This window comes from Copadichromis virginalis, linkage group LG5, assembly GCF_057382275.1.
Source record: "Copadichromis virginalis isolate Kocher_CV1m ecotype Utaka linkage group LG5, C_Virginalis_male_GT1.1, whole genome shotgun sequence".
Classification (NCBI taxonomy): domain Eukaryota; kingdom Metazoa; phylum Chordata; class Actinopteri; order Cichliformes; family Cichlidae; genus Copadichromis; species Copadichromis virginalis.
This window is the reverse complement of record NC_140622.1, coordinates 34916220-34930011: the sequence shown is the minus strand read 5'-3', so window position 1 is coordinate 34930011 and position 13792 is coordinate 34916220. Positions and strand designations below refer to the sequence as shown.

Sequence of the window (13792 nt, the reverse complement as noted above, 5' to 3'; positions counted from 1 at the left end):
TGATGCAATTATATTGTTTTGATGTAAGCCGTTATTAATCCATTATATCCATTATATAAAAGGTGTAATGACTAATCAGTTAATGCTCTATTTGTTTTCCCTCACAATAAGGTAATTTACAATGACTATCTTCCCCCATTGCCCCTCTAGGGATCACCTATTGTCCGTGTGCATCTATCTCTTAACAAAGTTTGAATATTCTGACAAAGCTATTCCAACTTTTGAAATTAACTTTGACCGGGGGCGTGCTGGTGGCTTAAAGATAATCACATCAAGGGCATGCAGCCTGACCTGTTTTTGCATCAGTAAGTTTCTGCTCACTGAAAAGCACTTAATCGTCAATTGTTGTCTTGGCTTTTGTGGGAATGTGAATAGCACCTTATTGATTGGAAGCAAAATGTTTTTAATGTTGTAGATGAGATTTCAGGATTGCTAGCTAATGGGAAGATGGAAGCTCGCTGCAATTTATTTTCAAGAAGAGGCCCAAATTGGAAAATCTTTACAGACATAATTAAGGCTTATCTGATAGTATTGTCAGAACTTTTCAGATGCTGTTTTTATTTATTTATTTTACCTATGCAGCAGTGTTTGTTAGGTACCAAAACACAAACATGCACAGCATTGAGATGGGTCTATCCAGAAAAGTAATGAATATAATGTAAAGAGCAGTATTGATGTTTCATCAAAGCTAATGACAGTAAAAACAATGTCCTTGTAACTGGTATTGCATTGTATTGCCATTATTTTGCCAAATAATTTAAAACTATGTCTTTTGTTGATGTTATATTATCAGTTAGATTAGGCTTACCCTAATCGAAGGTGTTACTTTTGTCCTCTGGTTGCAACTATGGGTGAGCTGCATTGTGTATGCCGCTCAAGGATATGGTATGTGGACCAGTGGAGCTACATGGAGTTCAAAGTCAGGCTCCTCCACCTGGGGTATGACCTGGATATAAGTAGCTATGGTGTTTTGGTGTTTCAAATAAGATTTCACTATAACAGATAATTGGTACTAGTGGGACTCTCCTTATAATAATATAGGCATGAAAGCACAAAGGGAAATGTTTTTCAGTCTTCTATGGGGCAAAACTCGTGTCCTGACAAAACATTAACAACAGTCTCTCTTGCACCTTTTCTCAGCACTATGCTTTATACTATCTTTCATACTGGATGACTACTTTCTCTTGAGCTCTGCAGAACACTTGTTTTGTTGGAAAGAACTGTACAGTGGATTTCATATTACTAATCCATGTAATCCAAGTAATCCAGAATTGTTGCTTGTAACGCTTGAAAATCAAATATTTGTTCAATTATTAGAATATGCTATTTTGAACTTGAGTAAATCACTATTCAAACAATATAGCTGTCTCCATCTAGTTCAATGAATGTAACCACAATCATAGGGAAGACTGTTGACTTCACTGTTATCTGAATAACGATCATCAAAACACTCCACAGAGAGGGTAAGCCACAGAAGGTCATGGCTGGAGAAGCTGGCTGTGCGGCTGCTGTATTGAAGCATATTGATAAAAAGTTGAAAAGTGTGGTAGGAAAAGTTGCACAAACAACAGAAGCTGGTGTCAGACCATCAAGAGCCACTGCAAACAGATATCCTCAGGAAAGAGGCTGCAACTGTCAGAGCTAACGTCAACCCACTCCTGAGCCAGAGACAACATTGCTTATCTGAACTAAGTTGAAAAAGAACAGTGCCAGATGCCTTTTTGGACCAATGTTCTCTTTTTAGATTAAATATTGGATTTCATTGGAAATGTTCTGTATTGTAAATCCTTCTAACTGATCATTGGAGCTATTCTAAAAATTTAGGATACTGGATTTCTCATTTACATGAGCTATAAGCCATGAACATCAAAAGTAAAGCAAAAAGGACTTGAAATATTTTAATTTAGAGGTAACCAATAAAGAATCTATGAAATTTGAACTTTCTGAATTTAAAAAAAAAAGTTTTTTTGAGCTGTACTATACTTTAATAGCTGGGTAGTTGACACCATATTACCAAAAGATGCCAGTGTACCTTGTTTTTATTCATTTTGTTAGCTTTTGGGCATCTTTAAATTTCTTTGCTCTCTTGCAAAACTGATAAAACTTACATATCTGTACAGTAATATGAGAGTACCACCCGCAACTGGTTAGTTTAGTGTACCACAAATGCTGGAAATGTGCTGCACTATTTACTATGTTCATCCATCACCATAAAAATGGGCACTTTCATTTATTTTTAGCCAAGCCCTCTGCTGACTGTAATTAGTCAAAATTGTATATTTAAAATGATTCCCATCAACTGCACTGGAGTCTTCTGTATGATTAATTTCCCTAAATGATACAAGAAAGGTAAGGACAATTAGATAATCTGTATTAGAAAGTAACCTTTGCAAAGAATTACATTTTTAGTGCAACCACATGGGAATGGGGCAGAATATCAAAAACAAGTTTGGACGTTCAGAGAGGGAATAGAGGTTCAGTGGTTGAAAGTTTTGGTTCCATGCAAGACGGCCCTGAGTTTGTACCCTTCTGCTTGCAGTTATTTTCTATGGGAGCTCCAGCTTCTCCCACAATCACAACATGCGCTCCTCCTCTTGTGACCAAAGTACTGGCTAAATAGATCTCCTAACGCAATGCTCCTTTAAACGATTTAATGTGATTTTCAGTGGATCCAAAAAATATACGTCCAGATGAACAGAATCAGCTTTTGGAGATTTACTTACTTGGATGATTGAGAATGCATCAAGACATACCACGCATTATAAGAAAAAGAAAACACTCTTATATTAAAAAATACAAACACTCTATACAAACTACCCATTTAGAGTCTTGGTATTTGTAGCTTTGTTGTTGTGGTGAGAGATATTTCAGTTTGAAAAAGGCCGTCTCATATATTCTAACCACTGTGTATATTTGTGTTTCCAGTTCATGTGAAAGCAGGAACCTGTGAGGTAATTGCTGCACATCGATGCTGCAACAAGAACAAGATCGAAGAGCGATCCCAGACTGTCAAATGCTCCTGCTTCCCTGGACAGGTGGCAGGAACAACAAGAGCAGCTCCATCTTGTGTAGACGGTATGCCAAGCTTCTCATTACAGTTTTGGTGATGATTTGAGACCAAATTCTGATTAGGGTAGAAATGTGGCACGGTGTAAACCTGTCACACCTGTCACTGTGCCTCTGGTGCTTATTTCACTGATCGTTTGGCACAAGGAGTTTCTCGTGAAGCAAAAAATACAATGTTGAGATTGCTGTTGTATAACCCAAAGGCTTCATAATCTTCAAATCAATTCACTTATCAGTTCATTCGCTCAGCTGTTTGTCTGCTTTATATCAGACATGTTCAGTGGAATAGACAGAAGGCCAGGTCATTTAAAATTATGTCAAAAGTGGCCTCAGTTACAGGTGAATCGATCCCTATCTCCTCTTTTCACTGTAATATCTCTGACAAGGCTTCCATATTTTGACAGTTCTCCCTTCACTTTAGAAATGTCAGGGAAAGCTGTTTCTGCCCTATAGGCCTCCTTGAAGCAACAAAAAATCTTGACGCATAAGCTTGCTGCACGCTTTTGTTCTCCTCCTACATACAAACATTCATCCTCCACACACCTTAACACACCTGCTCACTACTCTCACTGGCTTGACATTGACCCATGCCCTGTAATTCAGGCCTGAAAACACTCTGGAGCAGGACTGACAGGTCTCCACCACCAGCTAGAGATCAAAGTGCTCTCGTTAATCACTGTGCTGTGTATAGAAGTCAAAGGCACTTGCTGTTACTTCAGTCAGAGCAGAAGAACGCTACATATTTAAACAGCATGGTGCTAATTGTTTACTCTGCTGTTTTTCTCTTTTCCTTTATTTCCACTTTTATTTTACTCCCAGCATCCATAGTTGCACAGAAGTGGTGGTGCCAGATGCATCCCTGCATGGATGGAGAAGAGTGTAAAGTGCTGCCTGATCTCAAAGGATGGAGCTGCAGTACAGGAAACAAAGTTAAGACAACTAAGGTGTGTTGAGTTCTGTGTTTGAAAGTAAAAAGTGGGTTCGCGCCTTCATTCATTAAATTGCTAAAATCAACACAATGACACAGTGATAACAAAGTCACAGCCTAGAATAAAAGCTGTAAGAAAATGTGACCCTAAAATAACGGGGAGGTGCGAGGTGAAAGAAAAAAGGAAGAAAACCTAAGAAAGCACTGAAAGTTTTTTTTTTCATTAACTTCAGATGAATGAGATCAGAGTAGGCAGAGTAGAAGGCAGCAGGAGAGGAAGATGTGACTCACAGGGGAGAATCAGTGAAGTGTATCTTGAAGCGATCAGCTTCTGCACTGGAAGGGGGTGAGTTAAGTTCAGCAATCTATTTACTTTTAGACCTATTTTGTTGTCTAACTACAGTCAGTTTATTGTATTTTACTTAAGCTACTAATTTGGTTGCAGCATTTAGATGAGGTATTCGGCAATGCAGCAGGCTCTGGGGCAGACCAGGATGTAAAGGGAAGCTGCTGCTGAAATGTACTCTTCCATGCAATACAATTAAAGCCAAAGAATTCTGGCCTCAACCCTCAGTTTATTTTGGCACAACTGAACTCAAAAGCAATTTTATCCACAAAATACCAAGGAATGTGTAAAATGAAGATTGGTATAGCTAGCCAGAAAACAAATCTAGTTTTGTTATATTAGCAAAATAGTAGCAATAGAACTTAACGTACAATAGGCTAAAGTAGGTAGTTTGGACAATTTCTGACTGTGTTCAATCATCCAAATTCTAGATTATGTTAGAAAAATTCGGTTGGTTTATGTGAACAAACTGCCTGGCTTGAGCTGCAGGAGGCAGGACACGGGATGATCGCTCAAGTGTTGTTAAATACACCAGACAATTACATCCTCTTTTCCCACCTTGGCACAATCATTGAAACTTTGTAGGGAGCTGACAGGCTAAATGCGTTTACCGTATTTACTGTTGACTTATCATATGTAAGAGAATATGCACAAAGGGAATTGTCAGGAAAGAGATGGCTGTTTGGAGACACATCACTTTTATTAGTATTTTGAAAAACAAGTTATGGGTACATATTTGCACATGTGCTGTGCTTCATAAATGAGTAACAAATGTAGTACAAAACAATAACCTACAGCACACCAGAAAAATAGATTCAGACTACCTTTTAGGCTCAGGTGCAGTGACACGGCTTTAACAAGAAGAAAAGTCAGTCATTCACCACCATCTTCCTGCGCACTAAAACCACCAAAGTCGTCTTCTCCAGTGTCGGAAACGAACAGGCTCAGGATGGCTACGTCATCCACTCTCCGCTTCTCTCCTTCGTTGTCACTTTCAAAACCAAAGAAATCCTCGTTGTCAGTGTCGGAGTCAAACACCCTCAGAAGGGCCGTGGCGGTGTCCTCCTCTCCATCATGCAGCAGTCCAGCCCTTCGAAATCCGTTGGTGATCGTGGATGTTTTCACACTTTTCCACGCTGTCAGAATCCACTGGTGGAGTTGGGCATAACTTGCTTTTCGCAAGTTTATCGCCGCTCATCATCCACGCCTCCCGCTGAACGCGTAGCGCTACTTTGAAGTTTGTTTTTCGTGCTACTTTGTACGGCACTACGTTGCCTGGCGGACGGACATGTGACCAACATACCACTCTTGAACCCCGATCAGGCAACGTAGTGCCGTACAACAGCGGAACAAACAAAACAAATCGTCTTACGATACCACAAAAATCATGGACAATCCATAGAAAAGCAGCACCTGACTAAAAGCCGCAGGGTTCAAAGCTTGTGCAAAAAGTAGCGGCTTATAGCCCGACAATTACGGTAATATATGATCCAACTGCGTCAGCCATGGAGTGAAAGGTGCCAGTTTAAAACTGTTTTGGACTGAAAAGCTCAATCAGGCTTTCTGGAAAACGCTTGGTTCCAAGTAAAGAAGGCAATAAAAATGCATGGTATTGTACACTGACTGGATATTTTATAAGGTACACGTTGCTGGTATCAGTCTGGATCCTCTATTGCCTTTGTGGCATAGATTTAACAAGGTGCTGGAAACATTCCTCAGAGATTTTGGTCTATATCAGCATAACAGCATCATACGGTTGCTGCAAATTTGTCAGCTGCACATTGCTGACTGAGATCAAGATTGTGGAAGCCATTTGAGTGCAGTTACTTTCCAGAAACCAGTTAGAGATGATTTGAGGTTTGTGACAGGTATATTAATCCTCTTGGAAGCATTCGACCGTGTCCCTCGGGGTGTCCTGTGGGAGGTGTTGCGGGAATATGGGGTGTCTGGCCCATTGCTACGGGCCATTCGGTCCCTATACAACCGTTGCAAGAGCTTGGTTCGCATTGCCGGCAATAAGTCGGACTCGTTCCCGGTGGGTGATGGGCTCCGCCAGGGCTGCCCTTTGTCTCCGGTTCTGTTCATAATTTTTATGGACAGGATTTCTAGGCGCAGCCAAGTGGCAGAGGGCTTTCGCTTTGGTGGCCTCAGAATCTCATCTCTGATTTTTGCAGATGATGTGGTTCTGTTGGCTTCATCGGGTGAGGGCCTCCAGCTCGCACTGGAACGGTTCGCAGCCGAGTGTGAAGCAGCGGGAATGAGGATCAGCACCTCCAAATCTGAGGCCATGGTTCTCAGCCGGAAAAGGGTGGAGTGCCCACTCCGGGTCGGGGATGAGTTCCTGCCCCAAGTGGAGGAGTTCAAGTATCTCGGGGTCTTGTTCGCGAGTGATGGGAGAAGGGAGCCGGAGATCGACAGACGGATTGGGGCTGCAGCTGCAGTAATGCGGACGCTGCACCGGTCCGTCGTGGTGAAGAGGGAGCTGAGTGTAAAAGCGAAGCTCTCAATTTACCGGTCGATCTACGTCCCTACCCTCACCTATGGCCACGAGCTGTGGGGTAGTGACCGAAAGAACGAGATCGCGGATACAAGCGGCAGAAATGAGCTTCCTCCGAAGGGTGGCTGGCCTCTCCCTTAGAGATAGGGTGAGAAGTTCGGCCATCCGGGAGGGGCTCAGAGTAGAGCAGCTGCTGCTCCACATCGAAAGGAGCCAGCTGAGGTGGTTCGGGCATCTGACAAGGATGCCCCCTGGGCGCCTCTTGGGTGAGGTGTTCCAGGCATGTCCCACCGGGAGGAGGCCCCGGGGCAGACCCAGGACACGCTGGAGAGATTATATCTCTCGGCTGGCCTGGGAACGCCTTGGTATTCCCCCGGATAAGCTGGAGGAGGTGGCTGGGGAGAGGGAGGTCTGGGCCTCTTTGCTTAGGCTGCTGCCCCCGCGACCCGGCCCCGGACAAAGCGGATGAAGATGGATGGATGGATGGATGGAAATAGCCATCCAATGATGGGTACTAACATGTGAATTTTTCAGCAGAAAATGATAAAGAAGAAGAATTATTAAATATCAGATGTCCAATTTAAGTGATTCTGTGTGAATTGTAGCCTAGCTGACAGGAGTAACATTAATGTGGTCTTCTGCTGCTAATGCAGGCCACATACTTCAAGGTTCAATGCTGTTGTACATTCAGAGATTTGTTCTACTACTAGTTTTTGCACCATTCACTCTAAATTCCAGTGATGGTCGTACAGGAAAATCTCAGTAGATCACCAGTTTCTGAATTACTCAGGACAGCCTGTCTCACACCAAAAACCATGTCACATTCAAAGTCACTTAAATGAACTTTCTTTGTACTTTTGATGCTTGGTTTGAGTCAAAAGTGGGAAGAAAGGTCCCACTTTTCTTCCCATCAAGATGTCAGCAGGTCATCTTCACCATGTCTACATGTGATTGACTGAATAGTTATTTGTGTTAAGGAGTTGAACAGGTGTACCTAATAAAGTTTTCCATTAGTGTATACATATGCTGAACACATTATAGTAGATGTGAAATTAAGAAATGAAGAATATCACACATTCATATACTGATGATAGGTATGTTATCGGACCGATATAGAGATATGTTCCCTGAGCTACATCATAACAATGCATATAAATAGAGATACTGCCAAACCTTCACCATGTTCTTAAACAACTTTGGAGATGACCTGAGATAAATATAGCATATGCTGTATATTTTATTATGGCTTTAGTTTATTTTATATTTAGCTCCTGTTAAGCAACATTCAAAAGGAATGCTTATTTAATCAGAGCCAATTGTTGTAACATTAGTCACAACTGGTTTCTTTAAACTTTTTCTGTCAGAATGTAATTTTGGGGGGATTTAAGAGATAATCTGACATATCTAAATAGCACTTGTGATGAATTACAATTATTAAATCATGAAATTAGCTCAGGGTTTTAATCACAAGTTGACAGTTGAGCTTGTTTTAAGACAGCCAGCCTGCAAAATATTTAGTGTCAAAATGATTACTGGATATTCATTTTGTGCTTCATTAATATATGCAATAAGACATTTGTCTTTTTTCTGCATGCATAATTTCACACTCAAAGCAATTAAATCATTACAGGCTGAAAGTCAGATATAATCTTTTATATGACTAGAATAAATATAGAAATACAATTATCATGAGAGTCTGCACTGCAGTTGGTAGTTGACTACTTTGTAAGCAAAAAACAATTATCGTATCTGTAACAGACAATGTGATTGTACACCACTGAGGTCACTGATACAAGATGGAAACTGCAGCCTCTGATGAACGAAATGTTTCGCATGACTGATCAGATTCGTATACCATGTTGCCATCTCATCCTCAAGGTTTCTGCATTAAGGTTAAGTGAGAGGAGGCTTGAATCACAGCCTGCCTTCGAATAGGCTTGCATTTGACTTCCAAAGTGCAAGAGAGAAGCAAAACAAAGGCAAGCAATGGCAGGAGAAAGACAAACAAACAACGAACAAATATTTCCCCAGGAAGCAAAATTGTCGAGTGGGATATGCTGAAGGAGCCAGGAGGGCTCAAGCTGGAGCACTTCTGGAGATTAATAGAGGTTATCTGGAAGTGTGTTTTGGGTTTGAGGGTGTGGTGGACCTGAAGTGGATGGTAGGTGAGGAGGGGGGACACAGTAGGCCCTTAGCCATCCATCACGGTCCACTGTTTGACTCACCAAACGCCTGTAGTTGAGCTGCCTCTTCCATTATTCATGCCTACAGGAGGCTGGGATGAAGCAGAGCTTTTTATTTTAGCCGGGTTAATAATTCATGCCCTCTCACACAGCCATGGGAAAGCAGAAACAGAGGCACAGACGAGCAGGGGTCCAGGTGGCTAGTAGAACCCGTCAGAACCTCGACTCTTTTTTGATTAGGGAGTCAGCGGGGGTCGCTCCATGCTCATGGCCTTGCTACCTCCCACAGAGAGCAAGCCAGGGACGGCTTATGTTTGCTAGAGGGCTCTGTACCTGAGTATCTCAACAGTTAGCATCATTCTGAGGAATGAAGGGAGGGTTTCCTGAGGACTGAGCTCAGGTTCTTAAGTGTGGCATTGGTGCAGTAAATGTTTCTGTGAAGTCTATTACTGTCTGAATAGAAATCCCAACAAATGAAACTGGAGCATATCCAAAAATAGTATTTCAATGATTCAAAATGTAAGCCTTTTAAGTCTTGGTTACAACTTAGGTTGAAAGACATAAACCCTGGTGAAAATTATATTTTACACTCCATTTTTTAGATAATACGTGATTTGGGTAAAGTGTAAAAAGTCCAATAACAGTCATAATTACATTAATTTAAGTAAGTCCGTGTACAGAACGGGAAAGGTCAGAGGTGGCCTGGTTTTACAGTACACTGCATATTGGTTTCTTTGAACTTAGGACTTGCAAGTTTACAGTTTGTTTTGGCTTCACAGCTTTTATCGGTGTCTTTACAAAACCAGTGGGCAGAAATGCTTTAGAGAACAAAAGGTAACCCCACTGTTGTTTACAATACTGCTTTACAGTTTTTCTCGATTGCTAAAACACATTTCTTGAAACTACGCCTCATATCCTCACAACAATAAACACAAATCCATAACCTCTCACTCAATTCCCCAAACATCCTATTTCCAGGTCAAAATGAAGCTCTACACCCAAAACTATTCACTCCTGCTGAAAAACCAAACTTTGCCCTCAGACATCAAACACAAGCCCTCAAAAACACACACACTACAACAGAGTTTTGCACACTGGTACAATTAATTCAAAACAATAGTTCCAAAACAAATAGGTTGCTTATGGTTCTCCCCTTCAAAACCCTTGTCACATGATAAACACAAAAGACGCAACCAATGTATGTACAGTGGCACATTGTCATTCATGTACTATACAGTACAACACACACCAGAAACATTATCCCACCTCAGCATCTTGTCTTTGGTCTGGGTCAGGCCAGAGAATCTCATCCACATCACAGGCTATATTGGCCCCAGCCAGGCAGCGGGGGTAAAATCCTCTTGCATGCCTGATCCACCCCTGGCATGCATCTACTGATATGTCTAGGCAGGCCTCTTCCATGGCCTGAAGGAGGTGAACACGGACATAAGGTTCTCGGTCATACACTTTCCACCGCCATGCCGAAAATAACTCCTCTATCGGGTTTAGAAAGGGAGAGTATGCAGGCAGAAAGATATTAGAAAACCTTGGGTTATTGGTAAACCAGTCACGAACCAGAGCAGCGCGATGGAAGCTGACGTTATCCCACACAACAACGTAGTGAGGCTGCTCTGGCTGTGCTGGTTCCCTGTAGTCCAGCTGGAACATATGTTGTCTTAAACCATCAAGAAAAGCAAGGAGAAGCATAGTGTTATAGGGTCCTAGTACGCCATGGTGGTGGAGTACCCCTCGTTGGCTGATGGCTGCGCACATAGTGACATTCCCCCCACGCTGACCAGGGACATTTACAATAGCCCGATGGCCAATTATGTTCCTCCCCCTTTTCCTTCTTTTGGTCAGGTTAAAACCTGCCTCATCCACAAAGATTATTTCATGGGGAACAGGCCGTCCTTCAATCTCAAAGATTCTCTGCAAAACACATAACACAGTAGAGTCAATCGGTACCCTGAACCACAGTTCAAGAGTGCTGAAATGGCAGCATAAACTGTATCAAAGTATCAGTATCAAAACTCATACCTGAACATATTCCACACGTTGGTTCTTCACTCTGTCAGAGTTTCATTCGAAAGGGACTCGGTATGCCTGTTTCATCCGGAATTGATTCTTTCGGAGGATGCGGTCAATTGTGGAGAGGCTGATGGCATTTATGCCTCGAAAAAGATGATCATCCTCAATCACTCTCCTTTGAATCTCTCGCAGGCGGATTACATTATTTGCAATTACCATGTTTACAAGTTCCCTCTCTTGCTCCTCCGACAAAAGCCTTAACCTGCCTCCACCAGGTGGTCGTCTCTGTGTCCTACAAAAATAGAAGCACTCATTACTGTAACTGTCACACATTCATTTTACAGGAAAATAATGGAAACATACTGAAACTCAAGACACATAAGTTCAGTAACTTACAAGTTACTGTACAAAGCAGTCTTACTGCAAGTACACCTACCTGTTTTCCTCCCTGAAGGTTCTGATGATGGAGGCAACAGTGAAGCGACTCAAATTTGGTTGTACTCGTTGCCCAGCCTCCCTCATAGTCATCCCATGGACAAGGACATGGTCAACTAAAGTGGCTCGAATTTCATCCGAGACTGACTGTCTTCGTGCCCTTGCTCTTCCCCTTCCTTGTCGCCGTCGTTCTCCACCTCCACCTCCTTCACCACGTCCTCCTCCTCCTCCACCTCTCCCTCCTCCTCCACCACCTTCCTGTTGTCCTAGACCACCTCCTCCTCCTCTTCCACCACGTCCTCCTCTTTCACCATGTCCTCTTCCTCCACCACGTCCTCCTCCTTCACCACGTCCTCCTCTTTCACCATGTCCTCTTCCTCCACCACGTCCTCCTCCTTCACCACCTTCCTGTTGTCCTAGACCACCTCCTCCTCCTCTTCCACCACGTCCTCCTCTTTCACCATGTCCTCTTCCTCCACCACGTCCTCCTCCTTCACCACGTCCTCCTCTTTCACCATGTCCTCTTCCTCCACCACTCTCCTCCTCCTTCACCACCTTCCTGTTGTCCTAGACCACCTCCTCCTCCTCTTCCACCACGTCCTCCTCTTTCACCATGTCCTCTTCCTCCACCATGTCCTCCTCCTTCACCACGTCCTCCTCTTTCACCATGTCCTCTTCCTCCACCATGTCCTCCTCCTTCACCACGTCCTCCTCTTTCACCATGTCCTCTTCCTCCACCACGTCCTCCTCCTTCACCACCTTCCTGTTGTCCTAGACCACCACCTCCTCCTCTTCCACCACGTCCTCCTCTTTCACCATGTCCTCTTCCTCCACCACGTCGTCCTCCTTCACCACGTCCTCTTTCTCCACCACGTCCTCTTCCTTTGCATCTCTTTGGATCCATTGTTTCAAACCTGAATGAGCTGACTTTGGCCCTTTTATCTATCCATCGCAGGTTCTGATTGGTGTGTGCTAAATTTTGACTCCTAGTGTTTCCACCTGGTTAATTGTGTGCTAATTGAGCTCAAGCTATGCTGACTTAAGTTAACATTATTGCATGCTAGTGCTTTCTAAATGACTACATGGTGTAAGCACTGTAAAATGTAGGGATTTGTGTGTAGAGTTTTGCAGTAACAGTTCACCAAATTTGAGTCATGTGTCAAAGCAGGGAATAGTGTTTATAGTTCAGGGAAATGGGTGAGCTTTTTGAACAATAGCGTTACGGTTTTGAAATTTTAGTTTAGAGGCCTGGTTATAGTGTTTAAGCAATCGAGAAAAACTGTAAGACTGAGCTCAGTTTACACTCTTCAGTCTGTAAGTTATTTTTCATATTTGGAACATTAAGGGTCCAGAACAGACTTTGCAGTACATGCCTCCTACAGTACTTATTTCCCAGCAGTGTTGCTTCGATTAAAAAGAAGTGTCAATTCAGTTATGATGAAGTCACATCAGTAAAGTAGATGTCTTAACACCTCCCTAGGCCCCTTTTCAGACAGCTCCAGTTGTTACCTCTTTCTCAGCATGTCCAGCAGCAGCTAGCGTTATGGTTCTGCTCGTAATGTCAGGAATTATAACCTCGGCTGTTCCTGCTTTTCACTTCTCATCAATCAGAAGACAAAACAAAAAGAGAGGCTTTCCACTTGACAGGTGCCGCTTGTAGAGAATGTGTTGAAGTGTGTTGATTGATAGCTGTCCAAGAGAGATTTTTTTTTTCCTGTAAAAAAAAAAAAAAAAAAAAAAAAGTGAAAATATCTCTTGTTCTCTCTAACATAACTGTGTAAAGTGTATGCATTTTAGCTACAATGTGTCAGATAAATTATAGGTGCAGTTCAGCTGAGAGGACAAATAACCCTAGCTGGAATCTAATGTTTTCCGAGACAATATCCACATGAGAAAATAAGTTTTACTGGCCAAAATATAACGGAAAATGCGTATTGTTAAAACAACAAGAAAGAAATAAGCATGAGAAATTCCTTTAAATAGATGGTTTATACTCCAACACAAAGGTAAATTCATTGAAAGGTAATGGAAAAGCAGAACAGTGCTGATGCTGGTTATTCACACTATATCTGGTCTCAAAACAAACCTGTTAGTCCAAAGCTGCTAGTCCAGTAATGACAAGCGGCCTTATTGGAATTTCTTTCCACCGTCCAGGCCTGAAATAAACTCTCATCATTACACATCTGCCAACGGGGAACCCTATACCATCTTCTAATTGATTAAAATGACTATAAAAGAAAATATCAATGAACACAATGGTAGTTTTTTCTTGAAACTGAATCCCAACTATATTGCCAGTCGAAAGCATG

The 13792-nt window shown here is 42.3% G+C and overlaps 1 protein-coding gene across 1 annotated transcript in view; it reads left to right on the top strand.

The window, feature by feature from the left end:
- The window catches only part of tafa3a (TAFA chemokine like family member 3a), a 130556-nt gene that overhangs the window by 109001 nt on the left and 7763 nt on the right, over nt 1–13792 (top strand). Inside the window, exons 3-4 of the mRNA XM_085457525.1 lie at nt 2926–3075; nt 3886–4010. Coding sequence (XP_085313651.1) covers nt 2926–3075; nt 3886–4010 — 275 coding nt within the window. The remainder of the gene's footprint in view (nt 1–2925; nt 3076–3885; nt 4011–13792) is intronic.